The sequence below is a fragment of the Festucalex cinctus genome, chromosome 1 (assembly GCF_051991245.1).
Source record: "Festucalex cinctus isolate MCC-2025b chromosome 1, RoL_Fcin_1.0, whole genome shotgun sequence".
NCBI classification, from domain to species: domain Eukaryota; kingdom Metazoa; phylum Chordata; class Actinopteri; order Syngnathiformes; family Syngnathidae; genus Festucalex; species Festucalex cinctus.
Genome location: NC_135411.1, coordinates 25,418,624 through 25,442,845, shown reverse-complemented (window position 1 = coordinate 25,442,845; position 24,222 = coordinate 25,418,624). Strand labels below are relative to the sequence as shown.

General features: G+C 41.2%; 1 protein-coding gene across 2 annotated transcripts in view; it reads left to right on the top strand.

The window, feature by feature from the left end:
- cadm3 (cell adhesion molecule 3) overlaps positions 1-24,222 on the top strand; it is a 145,938-nt gene that overhangs the window by 114,901 nt on the left and 6,815 nt on the right. The window contains exons 7-11 of one of the 2 annotated variants that reach the window (XM_077525593.1): positions 12,605-12,695; positions 19,106-19,278; positions 19,933-20,223; positions 20,490-20,510; positions 23,115-23,240. In XM_077525593.1, coding sequence (XP_077381719.1) covers positions 12,605-12,695; positions 19,106-19,278; positions 19,933-20,223; positions 20,490-20,510; positions 23,115-23,240 — 702 coding nt within the window. The remainder of the gene's footprint in view (positions 1-12,604; positions 12,696-19,105; positions 19,279-19,932; positions 20,224-20,489; positions 20,511-23,114; positions 23,241-24,222) is intronic. The other variant, XM_077525601.1, reaches the window with a different exon arrangement.

Here is a 24,222-nt window from a genome sequence, read left to right as displayed (position 1 = left end):
GTGTCTTATTACTTACTAGCTATATTATTTATTAACGGGCAAAAACTATGAATATAAGATCACCGTCAAATATTACGTCTGTAATATCCATATACAGTGCATTACATAATATGCATTTGTATTAAGACACTACCATGCTAAAAATATGCACACGACTGTTCTGTAAACTACACCTAAGACAACCAAACTTCACAGATCTAACATGATTCTTCATTCTTTTTTGTTCTACAGATGTATCAAATGCTGCCACAGAGACAGAAGAAGCCACTGAGGACATGCACGAAGACGATGATCACAATATAACAGGACAGGTTAACCCCCCTGAAGTTTTAGCCCGCAGGTCAAAGCGTCCTAGGACTAATTCATCCATGGAGGTTACATTATCCTAAGACAGACTATGTGCTAACCCAAACTCTTTGACCCCAAGGGATTCATCTGTCCCAGAAAACTTTTACACTAAAGAGTTTATCTGTCCTAGGGCGCTGTTAACCCCAGGTTAAAGTGTTATTTAATCTGTCCTGTTACAACAGCTATACATAAACAGCTGCATTCCTCTCCTGTTCCATCTCTCGCACTTCTTTCATCTCTTTTTCTCCTCTACTTATACCTATGCTTGCTCATGTGCTTTTTTCCCCTTTAGATGATGTCATTGGTTAGCCTGCTTCAAAGCTACATTTTTTCTTGAATAACTGTCACACATTTACTGTTTGCTGGACCCTACAAAACTGTCACAATACTTCACTATGTCATGAATACATATGTGTTGCACAGCGACACCACATTAAGAGTCATCAAAAAGCTTTTTATTTGATCACACACCATCTCTGTGCCATGCAATGTTTTCAAATGAACAGATGCTGGTTTTGAATATCAAACGAGCGACTTTTCATGAAACTTTGCACACACATCAGAAAGTCCACACTTTTGAATTTATTTTGGGAATTGTGCATCATTTTTGGCCTTTTACTGCACCTTTTTACACACAAGGCACGGCAAATGCATTTCTATTTTCCATGGTCCTTGTCTATTTAACAGTACCCCAACGTGCAAGTCCCCCGACTTGCATATACCCCAACGTGGCCCGGGTTGCGAGGGCCCTTTATAGTTATTTTTTGTTATTATTCTTTTCCGCAAACAATCACATTTTTGAGACACTAAACGTGAACGAAAACTCACCAAACTTTACACACACGTCAGGCCTGGCGAAAAATTTGATATTTTAAAGTCGCCATAGGTGATAACAGAAAAATGGCTCCATAGCGCCACCTACATAGGTTAAACAGATCCCTGGCCCGCTACGATTGTCCGACGGCTATGAAAATTGTGTGGCACCTGTAGCACATCCAGATGAACAAAAACCTCTTTGATGTGTGTACCCTAAAATAGACAGGAAGTGAGATATGAGTATTTAAATGTCCAATTTGGGCCAATTTTTGCACATTTACAGGGGTCATACTTTTGCCTGCTTCTCCTACACGGTTAATCCAATTGACTTCAAACTTGGGATGTACCATCTCAAGACCTGGGACAACACCATGGTAAAAAAACTAACGTTTTCGACATACTATATGACGGCGGTGGGGCATCAAATTTAGAGTTTCAAAACTCTTACTAAACGTAGTATTGCCGGTTGTATGTTTAACCTAGAGCTACGAAAATTGGTACACATATGTAACAGACTATGACCTACAAAAAAGTCTGTTGGTGCCATATGCTAAACCCAACAGGAAGTCCGCCAGAGGCGGGGCATCAAATTTTGAGTTTCAAAATTCTTACTTAATGAAGCATTCCCGGCTGTACGTTTCACCTAGAGTTACCAAAATTTAAAGACATATGTAACAGCCCTCAAGGTACAAAAAACTCTTTTTGAACCATATGCTAAACCTAACAGAAAGTCCACCATTTTGATTTACTTTGGAACGTGTTCCCATTTTTTTGGCCATTTCATAGGGGTCCTATTTTAACGAACTCCTCTTACAGAGTTTATCCGATCATCTTCAAACTTGGTGTGATTCATCTTAAGATGTTGAAGATGAAAAGTTATTGAAAGCTTTTTATTTCGCTGCACGCTGTTGTCGTGGCATGCACTTGTTTGCAAAGGAAAAAAATTCTTCTTAATGAAGAATTCTCAGTTGTACGAAGCAGCTAGAGCTACGAAAATTTGTAGACATATGTAACAGCCCACGATGTACAAAAAAGTCTCTTGCTGCTTTGTGCTAAACCCAACAGGAAGTCCCGCAAGGGCCGGGCATCACTTTTTGAGCTAAAAAAACTCCTCTTTAACGAAGCATTCCCGGTTGTACCTTTTACCTAGCGCTATGATAATTTGGAGGCATACATAAGAGCCCACGATGTACAAAAAAGTCTTTTAGAACCATATGCTAAGCCAAACAGGAAGTCCGGCATTTTGATTTACTTTGCTATTTGTAGCCATTTTTTGGGGGCCTTTTATAGGCCTCATATTTTCTACAAAACTTATCAGATTGTCTTCATTCTTTGGCATGTTTCATCTGAAGTATTGCCGGTTATACGTTTAATCTAGAGCTACGAAAATTGGTACACATATGTAACAGACTATGATCTACAAAAAAGCCTGTTGGTGCCATATGCTAAACCTAACAGGAAGTCCGCCAGAGGCAGGGCATCAAATTTTGCATTTCAAAATTTTTACTTAATGAAGCATTTCCGGCTGTACGTTTCACCTAGAGTGACCAAAATTTGAAGACATATGTAACAGCCCTCGAGGTACAAAAAACTCTTTTTGAACCATATGCTAAACCTAACAGGAAGTCTGCCATTTTGATTTACTTTGGAACATGTTGCCATTTTTTTGGCCATTTCATAGGGGTCTTATTTTAACGAACTCCTCCTACAGAGTTTATCCGATCATCTTCAAACTTGGTGTGATTCATCTTAAGATGTTGACGATGAAAAGTTATTGAAAGCTTTTTATTTCGTCGCACGCTGTTGTCGTGGCATGCACTTTTTGCAAAGGAAAAAAATCCTTCTTAATGAAGCATTCCCAGTTGTACGAAGCAGCTAGAGCGACGAAAAATTGTAGACATATGTAACAGCCCAGGATGTACAAAAAAGTCTCTTGGTGCCATGTGCTAAACCCAACAGGAAGTCCCCCAGGGGCCGGGCATCACATTTTGAGCTAAAAAACTCCTCTTTAACGAAGCATTCCCGGTTGTACGTTTCACCTAGCGCTATGATAATTTGCAGGCATACATAAGAGCCCATGATGTACAAAAAAGTCTCTTGGAACCATGTGCTAAACCAAACAGGAAGTCTGCCATTTTGATTTATGATGGGATTTGTTGCCATTTTTTGTGGCCTTTTTCAGGGGTCATATTTTAACGAACCCCTCCTACAAAATTTATCCGACTGTCTTCAAACTTGGTGTGTTTCATCTTAAGATGTTTAAGATGCAAAGTAATCGAAAGTTTTTTATTTTGTAACACGCTGTTGCCATAGCAATGCATTGTTTGTCAAGTGCTGTTTTTTTTTTTTTTTTATACACATGAAAACTCATGAAACTTTGCAAACACATCAGACTTGTCATGAACATGAATTTTCAGAGATTTATTGTGCAATTTGCAATAAATAGCGCCCTCTAGACATTTTTATGAAGCATTTCCGATTGTATGATTATGCTAGACCTACAAAAAAGTATTATGTAGCCATTTGCCAAACCAAAGAGGAAGTCCGCTATTTTGATTTTTTTTGGGAATTATACATCATTTTTGGCCTTTTTCATTAAACTTTGCACAGACAAGGCATGGAAAAAACTAACATTTTAAATGGTCCTTGTTCCATGTAACAGTACCCCAACGTGCCAGTACGTGCAAGTAACCCAACGTTGTGCTCAATAGCGCCCTCTATGCATTTTTATGGAGCATTTCCAATTGTATGATTCAAGCGATACACAACTAAAGATGACTTGACCTAGATTTGTGAAAACTGGGAGGCATACCTATTAGCTTAAGACCTACGAAAAGTATTCTGTAGCCGTATGCTAAACCTAAAAGGAAGTCCGCCATTTTGAATTTATTTTGGGAATTGCGCACCATATTTTGCGTTTTGATTCAACTTTGCACACACAAGGCTTGTCAAAAACATTTTAGATGGTGCTTGTCCTATTTGACAGTACCCCAACGTGCCAGTACCCCGACGTGCAAGTACCCCAACGTGGCCCGGGTTGCGAGGGCCCTTTATAGCTGCTCGCAGCTCTAGTTATTATTATTATTATTATTATTATTATTCTCCGCAAACAATCGCATTTTTGAGACGCTAAACGTGAACGAAAACTCACCAAACTTTACACGCACATCAGGCCTGGCGAAAAATTTGATATTTTAAAGTCGCCATACATGATAACAGAAAAATGGCTCCATAGCGCCACCTACATGGGTTAAACGGATCCCTGTCCCGCTACGATTGTCCTATGGCGACGAAAATTGTGTGGCACCCGTAGCACATCCAGATGAACAAAAACCTCTTTGATGTGTGTACCCTAAAATAGACAGAAAGTGAGGTATGATCATCTGAATGTCCAATTTTGGCCCAGTTTTGCACATTTACAGGGGTCATACTTTTGCCCGCTTCTCCTACACGGTTAACCTGATTGACTTCAAACTTGGGATGGACCATCTCAACACCTGGGACAACATCATTGTAAAAAATCTAAAGTTTTTGATATACTATATGACGGCGGCGACGCATCAAATTTAGAGTTTAAAAATTCTTACTTCACGAAGCATTGCCGGTTGTACGTCTAATCTAGAGCTACGAAAATTGGTACACATATGTAACAGACTATGACCTACAAAAAACTCTTTTTGAACCATATGCTAAACCTCACAGGAAGTCCGCCATTTTGATTTATTTTGGAACGTGTTGCCATTTTTTGGGCCATTTCATTGGGGTCTTATTTTAACGAACTCCTCCTACAGTGTTTATCCGATCATCTTCAAACTTGGTGTGATTCATCCTAACATGTTGAAGATGAAAAGTTATTGAAAGCTTTGTATTTCGTCGCACGCTGTTGTCATGGCATGCACTGTTTGCAAAGGAAAAAAAATATCCTTAAAGAAGCATTCCAACTTGTACGAAGCAGCGAGAGCTACGAAAATTTGTAGACATACGTAACAGCCCAAGATGTACAAAAAAGTCTCTTGGTGCCCTGTGCTAAACCCAACAGGAAGTCCCCCAGGGGCCGGGCATCACATTTTGAGCTAAAAAACTCCTCTTTAACAAAGCATACCCGGCTGTACGTTTCACCTAGAGTTACCAAAATTTGTAGAGGTATATAACAGCCCTCGAGGTACAAAAAACTCTTTTTGAACCATATGCTAAACCTAACAGGACGTCCGCCATTTTGATTTACTTTGGAATGTGTTGCCATTTTTTGGGCCATTTCATAGGGGTCATATTTTAACGAACTCCTCCTACAGAGTTTATCCGATCATCTTCAAACTTGGTGTGACTCATCTTAAGATGTTGAGGATGAAAACTTATTGAAAGCTCTTTATTTCTTCGCACGCTGTTGTCGTGGCATGCACTTTTTGCAAAGGAAAAAAATCCTTCTTAATGAAGCATTCCCAGTTGTACGAAGTAGCTAGAGCTACAAAAATTTGTAGACATTTGTAACAGCCCACAATGTACAAAAAAAGTCTCTTGGTGCCATGTGCTAAACCCAACAGGAAGTCCCCCAGGGGCCGGGCATCACATTTTGAGCTAGAAAACTCCTCTTTAACAAAGCATACCCGGCTGTACGTTTCACCTAGAGTTACCAAAATTTGTAGAGGTATATAACAGCCCTCGAGGTACAAAAAACTCTTTTTGAACCATATGCTAAACCTAACAGGACGTCCGCCATTTTGATTTACTTTGGAATGTGTTGCCATTTTTTGGGCCATTTCATAGGGGTCATATTTTAACGAACTCCTCCTACAGAGTTTATCCGATCATCTTCAAACTTGGTGTGACTCATCTTAAGATGTTGAGGATGAAAACTTATTGAAAGCTCTTTATTTCTTCGCACGCTGTTGTCGTGGCATGCACTTTTTGCAAAGGAAAAAAATCCTTCTTAATGAAGCATTCCCAGTTGTACGAAGTAGCTAGAGCTACAAAAATTTGTAGACATTTGTAACAGCCCACAATGTACAAAAAAAGTCTCTTGGTGCCATGTGCTAAACCCAACAGGAAGTCCCCCAGGGGCCGGGCATCACATTTTGAGCTAGAAAACTCCTCTTTAACGAAGCATTCCCGGTTGTACGTTTCACCTAGCGCGATGATAATTTGCAGGCATACATAAGAGCCCACGATGTACAAAAAAGTCTCTTGGAACCATGTGCTAAACCAAACAGGAAGTCTGCCATTTTGATTTACGATGGGATTTGTTGCCATTTTTTTGTGGCCTTTTTCAGGGGTCATATTTTAACGAACTCCTCGTACAAAGTTCATCCGACCGTCTTCAAACTTGGTGTGTTTCATCTTAAGATGTTTAAGATGCAAAGTTATCGAAAGTTTTTTATTTTGTCGCACGCTGCTGCTATAGCGATGCATTGTTTGCCAAGTAAAGTGCTGCTTTGTTTTTTTATCTATACATGTGTGAAAACTCATGAAACTTTGCAAACACATCAGACTTGTCATGAACATGAATTTTTAGAGATTTATTGTGCAATTTGCAATAAATAGCGCCCTCTAGACATTTTTATGAAGTATTTCCGATTGTATGATTCTGCTAGATTTGTGAAAATTAGGACAGACCCCTATCAGCCTAATACCTACAAAAAAGTATGATGTAGCCATTTGCCAAACCAAAGAGGAAGTCCGCTATTTTGATTTTATTTTGGGAATTATACATCATTTTTGGCCTCTTTCATTAAACTTTGCACAGACAAGGCATGGAAAAAACTAACATTTTAAATGGTCCTTGTTCCATGTAACAGTACCCCAACGTGCCAGTACCTTGACGTGCAAGTAACCCAACGTTGTGCTCAATAGCGCCCTCCATGCATTTTTATGGAGCATTTCCAATTGTATGATTCAAGCGATACACAACTAAAGATGACTTGACCTAGATTTGTGAAAACTGGGAGGCATACCTATTAGCTTAAGACCTACAAAAAGTATTCTGTAGCCGTATGCTAAACCTAAAAGGAAGTCCGCCATTTTGAATTTATTTTGGGAATTGCACACCATCTTTGGCCTTTTGCACTCACAAAGCTTGTCAAAAACATTTTAGATGGTCCTTGTCCGATTTGACAGTACCCCAACGTGCCAGTACCCCGACGTGCAAGTACCCCAACGTGGCCCGGGTTGCGAGGGCCCTTTATAGCTGCTCGCAGCTCTAGTTATTATTATTCTTCTTCTTTTTCTTTGTTATTATTCTTTTCCGCAAACAATCGCATTTTTGAGACGCTAAACGTGAACGAAAACTCACCAAACTTTACACGCACATCAGGCCTGGCGAAAAATTTGATATTTTAAAGTCGCCATACATGATAACAGAAAAATGGCTCCATAGCGCCACCTACATAGGTTAAACGGATCCCTGTCCCGCTACGATTGTCCTATGGCGACGAAAATTGTGTGCCACCCGTAGCACATCCAGATGAACAAAAACCTCTTTGATGTGTGTACCCTAAAATAGACAGAAAGTGAGGTATGATCATCTGAATGTCCAATTTTGGCCCAGTTTTGCACATTTACAGGGGTCATACTTTTGCCCGCTTCTCCTACACGGTTAACCCGATTGACTTCAAACTTGGGATGGACCATCTCAACACCTGGGACAACATCATTGTAAAAAATCTAAAGTTTTTGATATACTATATGACGGCGGCGACGCATCAAATTTAGAGTTTAAAAATTCTTACTTCACGAAGCATTGCCGGTTGTACGTTTAATCTAGAGCTACGAAAATTGGTACACATATGTAACAGGCTATGACCTACAAAAAACTCTTTTTGAACCATATGCTAAACTTCACAGGAAGTCCGCCATTTTGATTTATTTTGGAACGTGTTGCCATTTTTTTGGCCATTTCATTGGGGTCTTATTTTAACGAACTCCTCCTACAGTGTTTATCCGATCATCTTCAAACTTGGTGTGATTCATCTTAAGATGTTGAAGATGAAAAGTTATTGAAAGCTTTGTATTTCGTCGCACGCTGTTGTCATGGCATGCACTGTTTGCAAAGGAAAAAAAATATCCTTAAAGAAGCATTCCCATTTGTACGAAGCAGCAAGAGCTACGAAAATTTGTAGACATATGTAACAGCCCAAGATGTACAAAAAAAGTCTCTTGGTGCCCTGTGCTAAACCCAACAGGAAGTCCCCCAGGGGCCGGGCATCACATTTTGAGCTAAAAAACTCCTCTTTAACAAAGCATACCCGGCTGTACGTTTCACCTAGAGTTACCAAAATTTGTAGAGGTATATAACAGCCCTCGAGGTACAAAAAACTCTTTTTGAACCATTTGCTAAACCGAACAGGAAGTCCGCCATTTTGATTTACTTTGGAACGTGTTGCCATTTTTTGGGCCATTTCATAGGGGTCTTATTTTAACGAACTCCTCCTACAGAGTTTATCCGATCATCTCCAAACTTGGTGTGATTCATCTTAAAATGTTGAAGATGAAAAGTTATTGAAAGCTTTTTATTTCGTCGCACGCTGTTGCCGTGGCATGCACAGTTTGCAAAGGAAAAAATTCCCTCTTAATGAAGCATTCCCAGTTGTACGAAGCAGCTAGAGCTACGAAAATTTGGAGACAAATTTAACAGCCCACGATGTACAAAAAAGTCTCTTGGTGCCATGTGCTAAACCCAACAGGAAGTCCCGTAGGGGCCGGTCATCACATTTTGAGGTAAAAAACTCCTCTTTAACGAAGCATTCCCGGTTTTACGTTTCACCTAGCGCTATGATAATTTAGAGGCATACATAAGAGCCCACGATGTACAAAAAAAGTCTCTTGGAACCATCTGCTAAACCAAACAGGAAGTCCGCCATTTTGATTTACGTTGGGATTTGTAGCCATTTTTTGTGGCCTTTTTTAGGGGTCATATTTTAACGAACTCCTCCTACAAAATTTATCCGACTGTCTTCAAACTTGGTGTGCTTCATCTTAAGATGTTTAAGATACAAAGTTATCGAAAGTTATTTATTTTGGCGCACACCGTTTCATGGCGATGCATTGTTTGCCAAGTAAAATGCTGCTTTTTTTTTTTTGTCTAAACGTGCAAAAACTCATGAAACTTTACACACACATCAGGCTTGTCATAAGCATGAATATTTTAGAGATTTCTTATTAAATTTGCAATAAATGCTTCAATAGCGCCCTCTAGACATTTTTATGAAGTCTTTCCGATTATATGATTCAGCTAGATGTGTGAATATTGGCAGGCATGCCTAATATATTCAAAAAGTATTCTATATAGCCATGTGCCAATCCATTTTGATTTTATTTTGTTAATTGTGCATCATTTTTGGCCTTTCCATGAAACTTTACAAACACAAAGCATGGCAAAAACGTTTACAATTTAGATGGTTTCCTATTTGACAGTACCCCAACATGCCAGTACCCCGACGTGCAAATACCCCAACGTGGCCCGGGTTGCGAGGGCCCTTTATAGCTGCTCGCAGCTCTAGTTATTCTTCTTCTTCTTTTTCTTTGTTATTATTCTTTTCCGCAAACAACCACATTTTTGAGGCACTAAACATGAACGAAAACTCACCAAACTTTACACGGAGATCGGGCCTGGCGAAAAATTTGATATTTTAAAGTCGCCATACATGATACATGAAAAATGGCTCTGTAGCGCCACCTACATAGGTTTAACGGATCCCTGTCCCGCTACGATTGTCCTATGGCTACGAAAATTGTGTGGCACCTGTAGCACATCCAGATGAACAAAAACCTCTTTGATATGTGTACCCTAAAATAGACAGGAAGTGAGGTATGAGTATTTGAATGTCCAATTTTGGCCCATTTTTGCACATTTACAGGGGTCATACTTTTGCCCGCTTCTCCTACACGGTTAACCCGATTGACTTCAAACTTGGGCTGTACCATCTCAACACCTGGGACAACATCATGGTAAAAAATCTAAAGTTTTTGACATACTATATGACGGTGGCGGGGCATCAAATTTACAGTTTCAAAATTCTTACTTAACAAAGCATTGCCGTGGTACGTTTAATTGAGAGCCACGAAAATTGGTACACATATGTAACAGACTATGATCTACAAAAAACTCTTTTTGAACCATATGCTAAACCTAACAGGAAGTCCGCCAGAGGCGAGGCATCAAATTTTGTGTTTCAAAATTCTTATTTAATGAAGCATTCCCGGCTGTACATTTCACCTAGAGTTACCAACATTTGAAGACATATGTAACAGCCCTCAAGGTACAAAAAACTCTTTTTGAACCATATGCTAAACCGAACAGGAAGTCCGCCATTTTGATTTACTTTGGAACGTGTTGCCATTTTTTGGGCCATTTCATAGGGGTCTTATTTTAACGAACTCCTCCTACAGAGTTTATCCGATCATCTCCAAACTTGGTGTGATTCATCTTAAAATGTTGAAGATGAAAAGTTATTGAAAGCTTTTTATTTCGTCGCACGCTATTGCCGTGGCATGCACAGTTTGCAAAGGAAAAAATTCCCTCTTAATGAAGCATTCACAGTTGTACGAAGCAGCTCGAGCTACGAAAATTTGGAGACAAATTTAACAGCCCACAATGTACAAAAAAGTCTCTTGGTGCCATGTGCTAAACCCAACAGGAAGTCCCGTAAGGGCCGGTCATCACATTTTGAGGTAAAAAACTCCTCTTTAACGAAGCATTCCCGGTTGTACGTTTCACCTAGCGCTATGATAATTTAGAGGCATACATAAGAGCCCACGATGTACAAAATAGTCTCTTGGAACCATCTTCCAAAACAAACAGGAAGTCCGCCATTTTGATTTACGTTGGGATTTGTAGCCATTTTTTGTGGCCTTTTTTAGGGGTCATATTTTAACGAATTCCTCCTACAAAATTTATCCGACTGTCTTCAAACTTGGTGTGCTTCATCTTAAGATGTTTAAGATACAAAGTTATCGAAAGTTATTTATTTTGTCCCACACCGTTTCATGGCGATGCATTGTTTGCCAAGTAAAATGCTGCTTTTTTTTTTGGTCTAAACATGTGCAAAAACTCATGAAACTTTACACACACATCAGGCTTGTCATAAGCATGAATATTTTAGAGATTTCTTATTAAATTTGCAATAAATGCTTCAATAGCGCCCTCTAGACATTTTTATGAAGTCTTTCCGATTATATGATTCAGCTAGATGTGTGAATATTGGCAGGCATGCCTAATATATTCAAAAAGTATTCTATATAGCCATGTGCCAATCCATTTTGATTTTATTTTGTTAATTGTGCATCATTTTTGGCCTTTCCATGAAACTTTACAAACACAAAGCATGGCAAAAACGTTTAAAATTTAGATGGTTTCCTATTTGACAGTACCCCAGCATGCCAGTACCCCGACGTGCAAATACCCCAACGTGGCCCGGGTTGCGAGGGCCCTTTATTTTGTTTTTGTTTTTCTTTTTTAGAGCAAGCATTCATACAGTAAGTAAAGTACAGATACCTTAAAACTCCCCTAAGTCATTTGCTCCCAAAAAAGTATAAATACGTTCTATTTTAAATTTATTGTGTCCCAAAGACGTATTTATACGTTTTGTATGTTTATATTTATGCTAGAGCGTACAGAAGGCTTTGATGCAGCCTCTCAACTGCAGAGAAAGGGTGAAAAATGGTAGTAATTACAAAAACAGGTGGCAGCAGAGTATAATAGATCAGCCAGGGCCATGATGAAAACAAGCTGTTTCCCCACAATTCTACACAGATTTGTGATAATGATGAAACTTAGCTAAATTCTAATGCTAATTGCTGCAAAACAAAAACAAAAACAGATAGAAATGTACTTTTTTTTCCGAATGAAAGAAGAGAGACTAATCTTTCTTTTGGTAAGTTTCATGTTTTTATAGCAATAGAACACAATATCCTGTGGGCCTTGCAAAATCAGGCAAAATCCAGGAAAAACAGCTGGGAGAGAAGAGGGTTGCTTCAGTGAAAATGACTGGGAGTGAATGAGTTAAGAACAATAACAAAGTACTGTATTTATAGTTTGTAACAAAGTATTTGTTTTTGTTACTTTGATGCTTCCCATCACTGCTGTTGGGTGAAAGTGTGTGAGGATGCTTGAAGAAAGAGTAGAGGACCCACTTTGTAGTCGAGGAGAGGGGCCTGGCGTGTATACCATTCAGGTGACAGCGCTGCCACCATGTGGCCCTTCCTGGTAATACCTTTTTGTGTAAGGGGTGGGGAGGGGGTGGTTGGGTTGGGGGACGGCCTATGTCATCGTGGGAGGCGGCTGGCAGATGCGAGTCGATGGCGATACGGTTGAACGAGAGTATCTCCGTGCTGCGCATGCCTGCACCCATTTCAGTCCTGTTACATAACTCTGTGTTTCTGCATGTGTGTGTGCGTGTGTGGCGGGTGTGTGTGTGTGTGTGTGTGTGTGTGTGCTTTTCATTGACAGATTCCCCGAACGTTCAGATAGTGCCCGAGAGCGATCTGCCTCGGGAGGGGGAGAAGTTTCACCTCGAGTGTTTGGGCAATAGCAACCCCGAGTAAGACAACACACGCGCACGCACACACGCACACTATAAATGATTAAAACAGCCGTCTAGACACAAAATGCAGTGCCCCATTCGCACATAGTCCACTTCCACCTCCCAAACTGAGATTGTGTCACATGCCAGAGCTCTAGACGGAAGAAATGTCGACAAAAATGTCAAAAAAGGAAGTTTATTGATGTTTAGGCAATACGTTGAGCTACCCTGAGATATTTGGTGTCAAAAGTGGAATCTGATCAACACACCTGCAGAGAATTCTGCTTGATTGCACTCCTTAAAAAACATCAAAATTGAGCTGATTGTCATTTATAGCCAATATGATATACCACTCTAATGTATCTGGTGTCAGAAATGGGATACAAACCATTACCATTCATGGGTATTTTTATCAGAAGTGGGATTTTATTCTCAGATCTCCGGAGGAATTGTCTCAATTACATCCGTCCTTAAAAAGATATCAAAATGAAGTTCGTTGTTTATGGTCAATATGATAGGCCATCCTGGGGTGTTTGGTGTCAGAAGTGTGATTAAAAAAACAAAAAAAACAACACCACTGCCTGGAGGGTATTTGATGTCAGATGACACCCAATACCTTTAGGCAGTTGTGGTTTGTATCCCACTTCTGACAACAAATACCTAAGGGGTGGCTATCATTCAGATCCCACTTCTGACACCAGTTACCCGGACACAAAAAGACTAGTCAAGAGCACGGGTTCAAATCCCACTTCAGATGGCAAACACTGTTTATGAAACGCCATTCATATGTCAGAAATGTTGAACTGGTAAATAACGTATATCAGAAATGGGTTAAAATGCCATTTTACGCATCATTGTAGCATAGTTGTAAATTACTAATAGAAAACATGTAATTTTGTGTCATATGTGGCTTAGCACACATGTTTATTTGAATCATGAGCTCAAATCATCAACATGATGAGCCGCTGTTGCCTCAAGATATTTGGAGTCAGGTATGGATCCTACCTCTGACACCAAATAGTGTGCTTATTTGAGTCCTTTCAAGCTGTATCACAATGACACATTGACAGAATAAGCCACCACCACTGGAGCTGTTTGGTGTCAGAAGAGGGGTTGAGGTCCTACTTCTCACACCAAATAGCATGTATTTATTTTTGTCTTTTTTTTTTTTTTGACATAACAAATGATGAGCCAGCTCCACTTTGAACTATTTGGTATTAGAAGTGGGTCAGACTCATATTTCTGCTGAAAAATAGCATGTGTTTATTTTAGTCATTTCTAGCGACTTATCCTTAAATGTTATAATGACAGATCAATCCAATAATCGACCACGGCCGTGAGGTATTCGGTGTGAGAATTGGGATCCGATCCCATGCCACCCCATGTGATATACCTTCAAGCATCTGTGTTTAGCTGGGTTACAATGAGGCCGAAAGTATTTGGTATCAGAAGTAGGATTCCATCCTACTCTGGCCATGAGCTATCAGATTGGCACGCCAAGCTAACGCTAGCCCATGTGTTGATGTTAGTCATTTCCAGTTATGTAAACAATGACACAACAATCTGAAGACCTGTCCCAAGGTATTTGGAGACAGAAGCAGGATCAACAAATCTAAACAGTACACCACTGATCCACTAGTTACATGTATTACCTCATGTCATTAGCCCCCAAAAATATTAATGGGCGGATAAACGCAACATAGACACAAAGTATTGCAAAACTCACAAACACGGAAACACAACTTGAGTCAAATACACTCTGTTTCCTTGTGGCCTTTCTGAATTATAGATGAAGCTTCTCGCCACCCGCATTCATCGATCCGCTCTTTCCCGTCCCTCCCCTCCCTACTGCCTCACCTGCCGCCAATTTGCGCCTTTCCATCTTGTCACCCCACCACCACTTCCCACTTACGTCCTTCCCTATAATGATCTCCACTCGCGCCTTTTCCATCATAGCACATGCACACAAACTCCATGCTGTCAAGTTGATTGACAGATGGATCAGTTGGTAAATGGGGGGTAGGTGGTATGGGAGGTGCTGGCGGGGGTTTGCTTGGGGTGCTGAAATAAGTAAAATTGCTTCAGGTACTAGGTGTCAGAAGTGGGATTCGAACAAACGGTTTTCTTTACATTCTCTATTCTAGGTTAAGGTTTGATTTTAGGTAGGCAGGTTGGTTGATATGTTGGGTAGGTAGGGAGGTAGGTAGTTAAGGAAGGGGTTGTTTAGGTAGGCTAGCTTGGCTGGAAGGACAGTCGGTTGGTTGGCGAGTCGGTTAGAAGGTAGGTCCGGTAGGATTGGTTGGTAGATTGGTCGGTAGATATACTGTAGCTAGGTTATGTCAATAGGAAACTAGTTTCCAGTGCTGGTAGATAGTTATTTAGCAGGGTAGGCAGTAGGGGTGTTAAAAAAAATCGATTCGGCGATATATCGCGATACTACATCGCGCGATTCTCGAATCGATTCAATAATCGGCAGAATCGATTTATTTATTTATTTATTTATTTATTTTTTATTTTTTTAGGATTCACACCTTGAGCATGGAAGAATGTTATATGAATGGAACATTAAGCCTTAATATTTTATTTTAATGCTGTTCAAACATGAAACAGATTACAACCTCTATAAGACTGAAATTTCAGATAAATAAATAATACATTTTCATATAAATCTTACACTCTACAAGCTTACTGATTAGTATTTTCTAAATTTGAATGAAAAAAAATCGCAACAATCGACTTATAAATTCGTATCGGGATTAATCGGTATCGAATCGTGACCTGTGAATCGTGATGCGAATCGAATCGTCAGGGACTAGGCAATTCACACCCCTAGTAGGCAGGTAGGGTAGTAAAATAGGTAGGTGTAGTGTATTGGGGTAATATGTAGATTGGTAGGAATGAAGGTCGATCAGGTCAGTTTGTAGGTAGGTAGATTGTTGTCTAAGTCGGTAGGTGGGTATCTAGCTAGCTAGTTAGGTAAATTGGTCAGCAGATAATCTAGATAAGTAGGTTAGGTCCTGGGTAGGTATGTTAGGTAGGTACTAGGCAAGTAGGTATGTAGGTAGGTTGGCTGGTAGGCAGGTAGGTACTAGGTAGGTAGGTAGGTAGGTAGGTAGGTAGGTAGGTAGGTAAGGAAGGTAAATTGGTCAGTAAGTGCTGTAGGTAGAAAAGCCGGTAGGTAGGTAGGTAGGTACGTAGGTAGGTAGGTAGGTAGGTAAAATAAAGTAGTTGGTTGGCCACTCGGTAGATTAGTAGGTATTGTAGGTAGGTCGTTAGGTAGGTAGACAAGTACAGTAGGTAAGCAAACGTTGGTTGGCCAGTAAGTAGATAGGCAGGTAGGTGGGTTGGTAGGTAAGTATGTAAGTAGATAAAATAGTTGGTTGGCCAGTATGTAGGTAGGTAGGTAGGTAGGTAAGTAGGTAGGGTAGGGTAGGGTAGGGTAGGGTAGGGTAGGGTAGGGTAGGGTAGGGTAGGGTAGGCAAGCACATAAATTGGTCAGTAGGTACTGTAGCTAGATAGGTTGGCAGGCAGGCAAGTACAGTAGGTCGGTAGGAAAAGTAGGTGGGTTGGTAGGTAGTTGTAAGTAGATCTGTAGGTAGGTAGATTAAGTCTATCTATGAAACTATCCAGCTATTTCTATCTTTGGTTCAAGTTATGCAGCTGTAGTTCGGTAGGCAAACATCATTGGCAGAGGTAAAAACAAAACTGAGGATAATAACCAGAAGCCATCATAAAAAAAATAATTAACAGTCACATAAACGTTAATAATCCCAGAGAAGAAAGAGGGAAGAGGGTCTCCTGCTGGCCGTAAAAGGCGATGGGCTGTTGTTGTGCGAACCCCTCAACCCCCACCGTCCCCCGTCCACCGTCATCCCCCTTGCAGTGACAGATCGTCTGCAATTAAGCAAACAATTAAGTCGGCATTTAGCGTCTGTAAGTGGCTGTTATGAAACATTACGCTCAAAAGTCAATGTGCGTTTTATGGTCCCGGCAGCGGCCTGCTAATCGCTCGGATGTTGCCGATGCAGCCGGAGGAAGAAAAAAAAACACAAAAAAACGGCATGCCAGGTCAAGATCTTAAAAAGGCTGATTGTTGCATTTTTTTTTAAGGTGATTGTTGCACTGCAAGGGAAAGAAAAAATATCCTACAATGAGAGCAAATGCTGCACTTTTTTTTCCTTTGTATTTCAGTGCACTTTTTGTTCACGTTAAATCAGTCAAAAGTGGCTGGCTAAAGTGAAGTTGAGATCAGATGTGTAGATTACAGATGACAGTACCTGCGACTTTACTGTACAAGATCTACACACAACAGGTGAAAGACGTGTCAGTCTTTAAGCCAGTTTAGGTAGGATGAGAAAAAAGGTTATTGGAAAGGTAGTTGTGTAGGTTGGTAGGGAGGTTAGGTAGATTAATAGATAGGTTAGGTTGATAGGCTAGGTGGAAAGGAAAGGGAATTAAATATGTGGGTAGGCAGTTATTAAAGTAGGTACATTGGTAGGGAGGGAGGAAAAGAGGTACATAAGTAGCTAGTTATGTACAGTATCGGTAATAGGTAGATTGGTATTTAGTTAGGTAAGTTGGTAGAAAATTAGATTACGCTGTAGTTATTTAAGAATCTAATCTCACTGGTGGACGTTGCCATGACTGCTGCGACTCATTAGTTGTAGTGACTAAGAGACCAAAATATTGCTTGCACTTTTAAACTACCATCACTGTTTTCTTAAATGGATTACACCACGGTATTTTAAGCCCTTCCAAAAGTAGTACTATCGGCATATAATGATATTAAATCTTACCTTTGACACCATGGCGATGACATTTTTTAATGAAATATTAGGTGTTTTGATGGTTGTTTTTGTAACGTGGAAGTAAAACCCCCAGTTCTGTAAAACCCCATGTCTCCCCGTGTGATTGCTGCACCCCAGCAGGACGACTGCAGTCTGGTGTTGGAGATCTGTGTTTGAGCACTCCTCTGAATGCAAGCCATCAATTCTTCAATAAACATTTGAAACAAAATGACTCCTTGCCGCAAGAAATCGTGGAGAAGGAGGGGAGGAGAGGGAAGAAGACAAAGGTCAAGAAGGAGGAAAAAACAAACAAACAAGCAAACCTGAGCTGGTTTCAAACCAGGGACTTGCTGCTTACAGAGCAAGTACACTAACCAGTATAAAAAGTTATTTTTCATGTTGCTGTCCCTTTAAGAAGAAACCCAGGGGAACCAGATAATGAAAACAGCAGAGGCCCCAGAATTGAACAATGTGGAACACCATACATTCTGTTATACATGTGATTTCCATCCATCCATCCATTTTCTTGACCACTTATTCCTCACAAGGGTCGCGGGGGCTGCTGGCACCTATCTCAGCTGGCTCTGGGCAGTAGGCGGGGGACACCCTGGACTGGTTGCCAACCAATCGCAGGGCACACAGAGACGAACAACCATCCACACTCACACGCACACCTAGGGACAATTCGGAGCGCCCAATTAACCTGCCATGCATGTCTTTGGAATGTGGGAGAAGACCAGAGTACCCGGAGAAGACCCACGCGGGCACGGGGAGAACATGCAAACTCCACCCAGGTAGGTCCGAGCCTGGATTCGAACCGGAGACCTCAGAACTGGGAAGCGGACGTGCTAACCACTCGACTACCGTGCCGCCCACATGTGATTTCATATTGTGGAAATTTGTCCAACCACTTTCTATTTTCTCTCGACATAGTATGAAGGTATTACAATAACAAATAAATCATACAGCGTACCATCATAACAGCCACAAGTCGATTACTGAGCGCACCAAATTCTCTGCAGTACAGAAATCGGCTAATCAATGTAGCGTGATCACCTGCTATTGTCACAAATCATTTGAGTCAGGTGTATGTCTTGACCTATGACTCAGCGGTTAAGAAAGAGCCACTTGTTACCACTTTTACATCACCTTCAAAACTGTTGAAGGTGATGTCTAATAAAACTTGAATTGTTTCTGGGTGTTGGAGTTGCCTTCTTCCTGAGATTTCAGCCTTCAGGTCTAATTGCGACTTTTTTTTGTGTGTGTGGGAGGGGGGCGCTCTTTTCGTTCTCCCAGGCGTCCCGGCTGGCCGTCACTGTAATTACCACCGAGCGCCGTAAGGAGCGTCTCATTTGCATAATTGATTCTTTTATCAAGGAACACCGCCGCTATCGCTCTCATCACCCGATGGATTTTTCGCTAGCATTGGAAACGCCGATCTTTGTTCTCTTGTCCTCCCTTAATCCGCCCTCCTCTCCCTCATCCATCCTTCATCCTATCACTTCTTCATCCTGCCTTTCATCCTCTCGTTTAACGGCTGTCCTGTCCACTCATCGTCTTGTCGCCTGCTTGCTTTTGATTTCATTTCTACTCTCTTTTTTAACTCCCCCCCCCCCCCCCCCCCCCATTTGTGATTTCTAGGCCGTCGTCCTACATTTGGGAGAAGAAGGACGGAGATCTCCCCCCGCTGGCCAAAACCGAGGGCACCTTCCTGCGCTTTGAGACGCTCAACAAGTCGGACAACGGCGTGTACTTGTGCTTCGCCGACAACGGCATCGGGAGCAGCGTCGGCGAGTACACGCTGTTGGTGCAAGGTAAGGTTTAGGGAAGCTTTCAGGGAGCGTTGGGGAATCTATTTGAGCTTTTGAAGGGTATTTAGGTCGTTTTTTTTTTTTTTTCTTGCTAGGCAGCTACTGTGTGTAGGCACTTTTTAGGTACGGTAGGTAGGTAAGTAACAACTAGCAGGGATTTTTGGAGAATGTTTTTAGTATTTGGGATAATCTCTAATTTTGAAGGGAACGTAGGCAGCAAGTTCGCCCCAGAAAATTTGCTAAGCCTGCTAGTTATCGATAGACTAAGACCAAAATTCTGCCCAGGGTAGCTTGGGTGTCTTTAGCTTAGCCTTGGGTGGGGGGTGAGGTTGGGTGGCAAGAAATAAAAAGCTTATCAAAAAAAAAAGAAAAGCATTTTGCAGAGTAGACTAAAACGTTTTTGATTTTGTGCCGTCACATCCCTTGTATGTAGATTGTTTTTTAGATAAGTTGGTAAGTAATGAACAGCAGGAATGTTTTCATGAAGAATCTTTTCTCATCTAATTTTCTTTCATTTGTTTCCTCTTATCCAACCGCGTTGCCTTCGCTTTACTTCCAAACGCTTGTGCCTCGCGCTTCGCTCCCCTTTCACTCCTCTATTGTACGGTCCGATACCTTTTCTTTATTGCGCATTTTCCCCGCCCCTTCCCGTAAAAGACCCCACTGACCCCACGGACTCCACAAGCTCTCCTCTTACTTCCACCCCCACGTTTTCCTCCGTGGTGACCGATCCCACGTCCTCCCCTCCTGAACTTTCCTCCACCGGGTCCCCAACCGACACTCCGCCCACTGCAACGGTCACTATCGCCACCTCTACTGCGCTTTCCAACGACCTTTTCCCAGACTTGACCGTCAACCCCGACTCCTCCGCAACACCTCCAACTTTCTCCCCTTCCTCCCTGACTCCCTCAGTTTCCGACGGGCTGAACGGACATGTCACCCCCACAGGTAAAAAAATAAAATGAAAATGACATCATCAAGTGCGAGGCCCCTGCCCACCATGGCAAATAAATACACTGTTGCTCAACTTGTCGCCATGGAGACAAGGACTTTGTATGCATGTCGGGATTTCACTGCTGTTTTTCTTTCTTTCTTTGTCCCTCCTTACCACCACACCCACCTGATGATAATCCCTGAAAAACAAAACCACGACACACACATGCATGACTACACACCAAACAATCATCCCATCGTTTCCTCATCCACTCACCAAGATGCTGCTGAAAACATCGCAGGTACAACCCACACCTGTTTGTCACTTGATTGTCACCTGGGTGCTTGTGCACGGCGCAACATGAGCCTCAAATCCAATGAGGTACTAGAGTTGTAAACAAGAAATACTGGTCAATGGGTCGGTTGATTGCTTGGTAACAGAGGTGTCAAATCCAGTTCCAGAAAGTAAAAACCCTGCCACAGTTTGGTTTTCTACTTAACCCAACCGGCAGGTAACGAGCTTCCCGGGAACATTACTCCTGTGGGTAAAGCCAAACTGTGGCAGGGTTTTTACTTTTTGGAACTGGATTTGACATCTCTAGTTGGTAAGCAGGTTGTAGGTTTTAAGGAAGGGTGGTAGTTAAGTATGTATTTAAGTATGTAGGTTTATAGGTGGGTAGGTAGGTACTTGAGTAAAAGGTAGTAAGATAGGCAGGTATGTACATTGCAATTTAGATAGGTATATATGTGGTTGGTCGGTCGGTCGGTCGGTTGGTTGGTAGATAGCTGAGTATAGGTTGTCAGTAGGAAGGTAGGATGGTGGGTAGTTAGGTCAGGCAGGTAAGTATGTAGGTGGTTGGTTGGTTGGTTGGTTGGTCAGTGGGTCATAGGTGTCAGTTGTTAGGAAGGTTGCGTAGTTAGGCTGGTAGGTAGGCATAAAGGTTATTGACCAGTTTGTTAGATCATGAGGTTAGTCGCTAGGTTGGTCATAAATCAGTCGCCAATAAGATAGGTCAGGTTGAGTAGTAATGGTGAGGTGAAGTTGAGTAGGTTGGTAGTTAATTGGATAAATACATTAGGTAAGTCTTTCAATTGCTTAGTTCGATAGGTTGGTGAGTCGTGGGTTGGTCATAGATTATTGAGCACTCAAATAGGTAGCTAGTTATGTATTAAACTGAAGAGGTTGGTGAGTACAGTATATGGATAGGTTGTTGGTAGGTAGGCAGGTAAGTATGCAGGTAGTTGGTTAGGTACATAGGTTGTTGGTCAGTTGGTCATAGATCTTGTTGTTAGTAAGGTAGGTAGTTTATTTGGTAGATAGGTACAAAGGTAATTGTTCAGTTGGTACGTTAGGTCCAGTAGTTGGTCGCTGAGTTGGTCATAGGTCAGTATTCAATATGGCAGTTTAGGTTTAGTAGTAGGAGTGAGGTGACGTGCTTAGGTCGGTAGTTAATTGGGTAAGTACAGTAGGTAGTTTGTCAATTGCTTAGTTTGATAAGTTGGTGAGTCGGTGGGTTTGTTGTAGATTATTGATGAGTCAAGTCAGTAGGTAGTTTGATATGTACTAAATAGTTGGGTTGGTGGGTAGCCTACCCTAGATGGGTAAGCTGTGGGTAGTTAGGTCAGACGTGTTGGAAGGTATGTAGTTATATAGTAGTTAGATTGGTAAGTAGCTGTTATGAAGGTTAGTTGGTTGGTTAGGTAACTCAGGTACTGTAGATTATGTGCATAGTTAGGCTGGTAGATAGTTCGCTGGTAGGTAGCTAGTTGCCCATTTTTTTGTGCACTACTGCCACCTTCAGGATGACGGTGGAACCACAACATCTTGCACTCACCAACCAGTCAGATGGACAAGATCATTTGGCCTTGGCAGAGGTCTTGTTGTTAATACGACTCTTGTATTGACCTCTTTTGATTGTGTTCTGTTGTGGCCTGTGAGTTGATGTGCGTTTTCATGTGGTTGTGCGTTTAGTTTTCCCCATTACTTCTATTTCTCTGAGTGTTTTATGTTTGTCTATGTATGTCTATGTGCTTGTGTGTTTCTGTCAGTACACACTCACATACGCTCACACAGGGTGAGTAATGAATGTTTCATGGCATCGCGCGTGTATGCGACACACGTTCTACCAACACATGACCCTTTGAGTAGTACTGGTCAATTACACTGTGTCCACTGTGTGTGCGCGCGTGCGCGTGTGTGCGCACGCTGACACTGACAAGTGGGATTAATGGCCTCATTGGTAGTCTCGCCTCGTCAGCGCACCCTCATCACCTCCGTGCCCGGGTGTGCGCTTTGTGCATGTGTGTGTGTCCAGATGAGTGGTGGAAAGTACCAAGTATAAATGCTTTTAACTCCACTTTGATGTTGTCAAAACCATTCAGCGCAAAATGTGTCGACATTTATTATTAAAACAATACAAATTTATTTTTACTTGGGATTCTGGTACCACTTATTATTCAGCCTTGAGTATTCACCAATACCAAGTACTGATACCACTAGTACTTTTTGATACATGCAATTTCAATTAACACAATGACTGATCATTTTAATTCATGTGTGTCTGTGCAAACCATCATCCACCTTATCTTGCATCATTCACATCCAGCTGTAACAATTTAAACCGTTATTCAACTTTTTTTTTTTAACTCCAAAATGGCCACTACTGTAACAGTTTCACGTCCCCGAATAATGACATCACTGATAGATTGTATTCCATTCAATGTGTTTCTCTCTTCTAATTGTGTTCTTGTGTTTTCCTCACATTCTCATTTCCTTCCTCGCTTCCTACTTCTCCATCTTCACCTCCTTTCCTCCTCTCTTTCCTCACCTCCTCGCAACCTCTCCCCACTTCTCCTCGCCCCTTTCCCCCTCCTCCCTCCTCTCCTGGATTTCGTGGCCTCGTCAGACCCCACGGCGATGTCGACGTCATCGGGGGTGGACCACGCGGTGATCGGCGGCGTGGTGGCCGTCATCGTCTTCATCCTGCTGTGCCTCCTCATCGTCTTTGGGAGATACCTCATCAGACACAAAGGTCTGGTGCAGTCACACATATACAAACGTTTGTTAGGTTCGACACTAAATAAATAATAATGCGGGAGACAGAAACAAAGCTTAACCCTAAATAGCAAAAATCTGCAAATAATTGCCAGTGGGGGTCAATTATAGCTTGGCAAAAATGCATAAAAATATAGGTACTGTATTCACAATATGTTTTTTCAATATTGTCCAACTTGGATTGTTCTAATTTTGTTTCTACTAATTTTAAGTGTCAGTTTTAAAGCATCTGTACTTATAACTAAAGAAATTATGGATTACTTCCACATTTTATTAATATGAAAGTATTGAACTGCAAATTACAAAAATAATAATAAAATGAACATGGAGAAATATTCAAATGATTTTTTACTCAGTATTACAACAAATGTAGACAAATGTACTAACTATTTTGGTATAATGTAGTTAAAAAGTCTACCTGTGACCAGCAGAGGGCAGTGTTGGCTGCATTACCAGATGCTCCAAAAGGAGAGGCTCGTATGGTAAAAGCAAAGAAGAGCCATACAACATTTTGGAACAGCGATGTGTCGTTATAAATGTTATAAACAACCATTTTACTTTTGTAAAAAACAAATCAAACTGAGACAACTGAATGTTTTCTGTCACATAAACCAAAGTGGAGCAATAAATGATTGACTCTGATTGGTTGTAGTCGAGCACATTTCTGCAATGGTTGATTTATCATGATCACTAATGATGATGTAATGCCATGTTCAAAAACCAAGTGGTATTAATAATGAGACTGTTTCTTAAACCAATTGGATTTCAAATTGTACCTCCAAGGTCCAACTAGTGCAGGGGTGTCCAAACTTTTTCATTTGAGGGCCACATACAGAAAATCAGAAGGATGCAAGGGCCACATAATGTTATGAAGAGAAATTGTGTTTAGTCCTAAAAATTGTACAAATAATTTATTTGTGCATTAGCATATTTAGAAAAATGCTACCGTATATAAACCA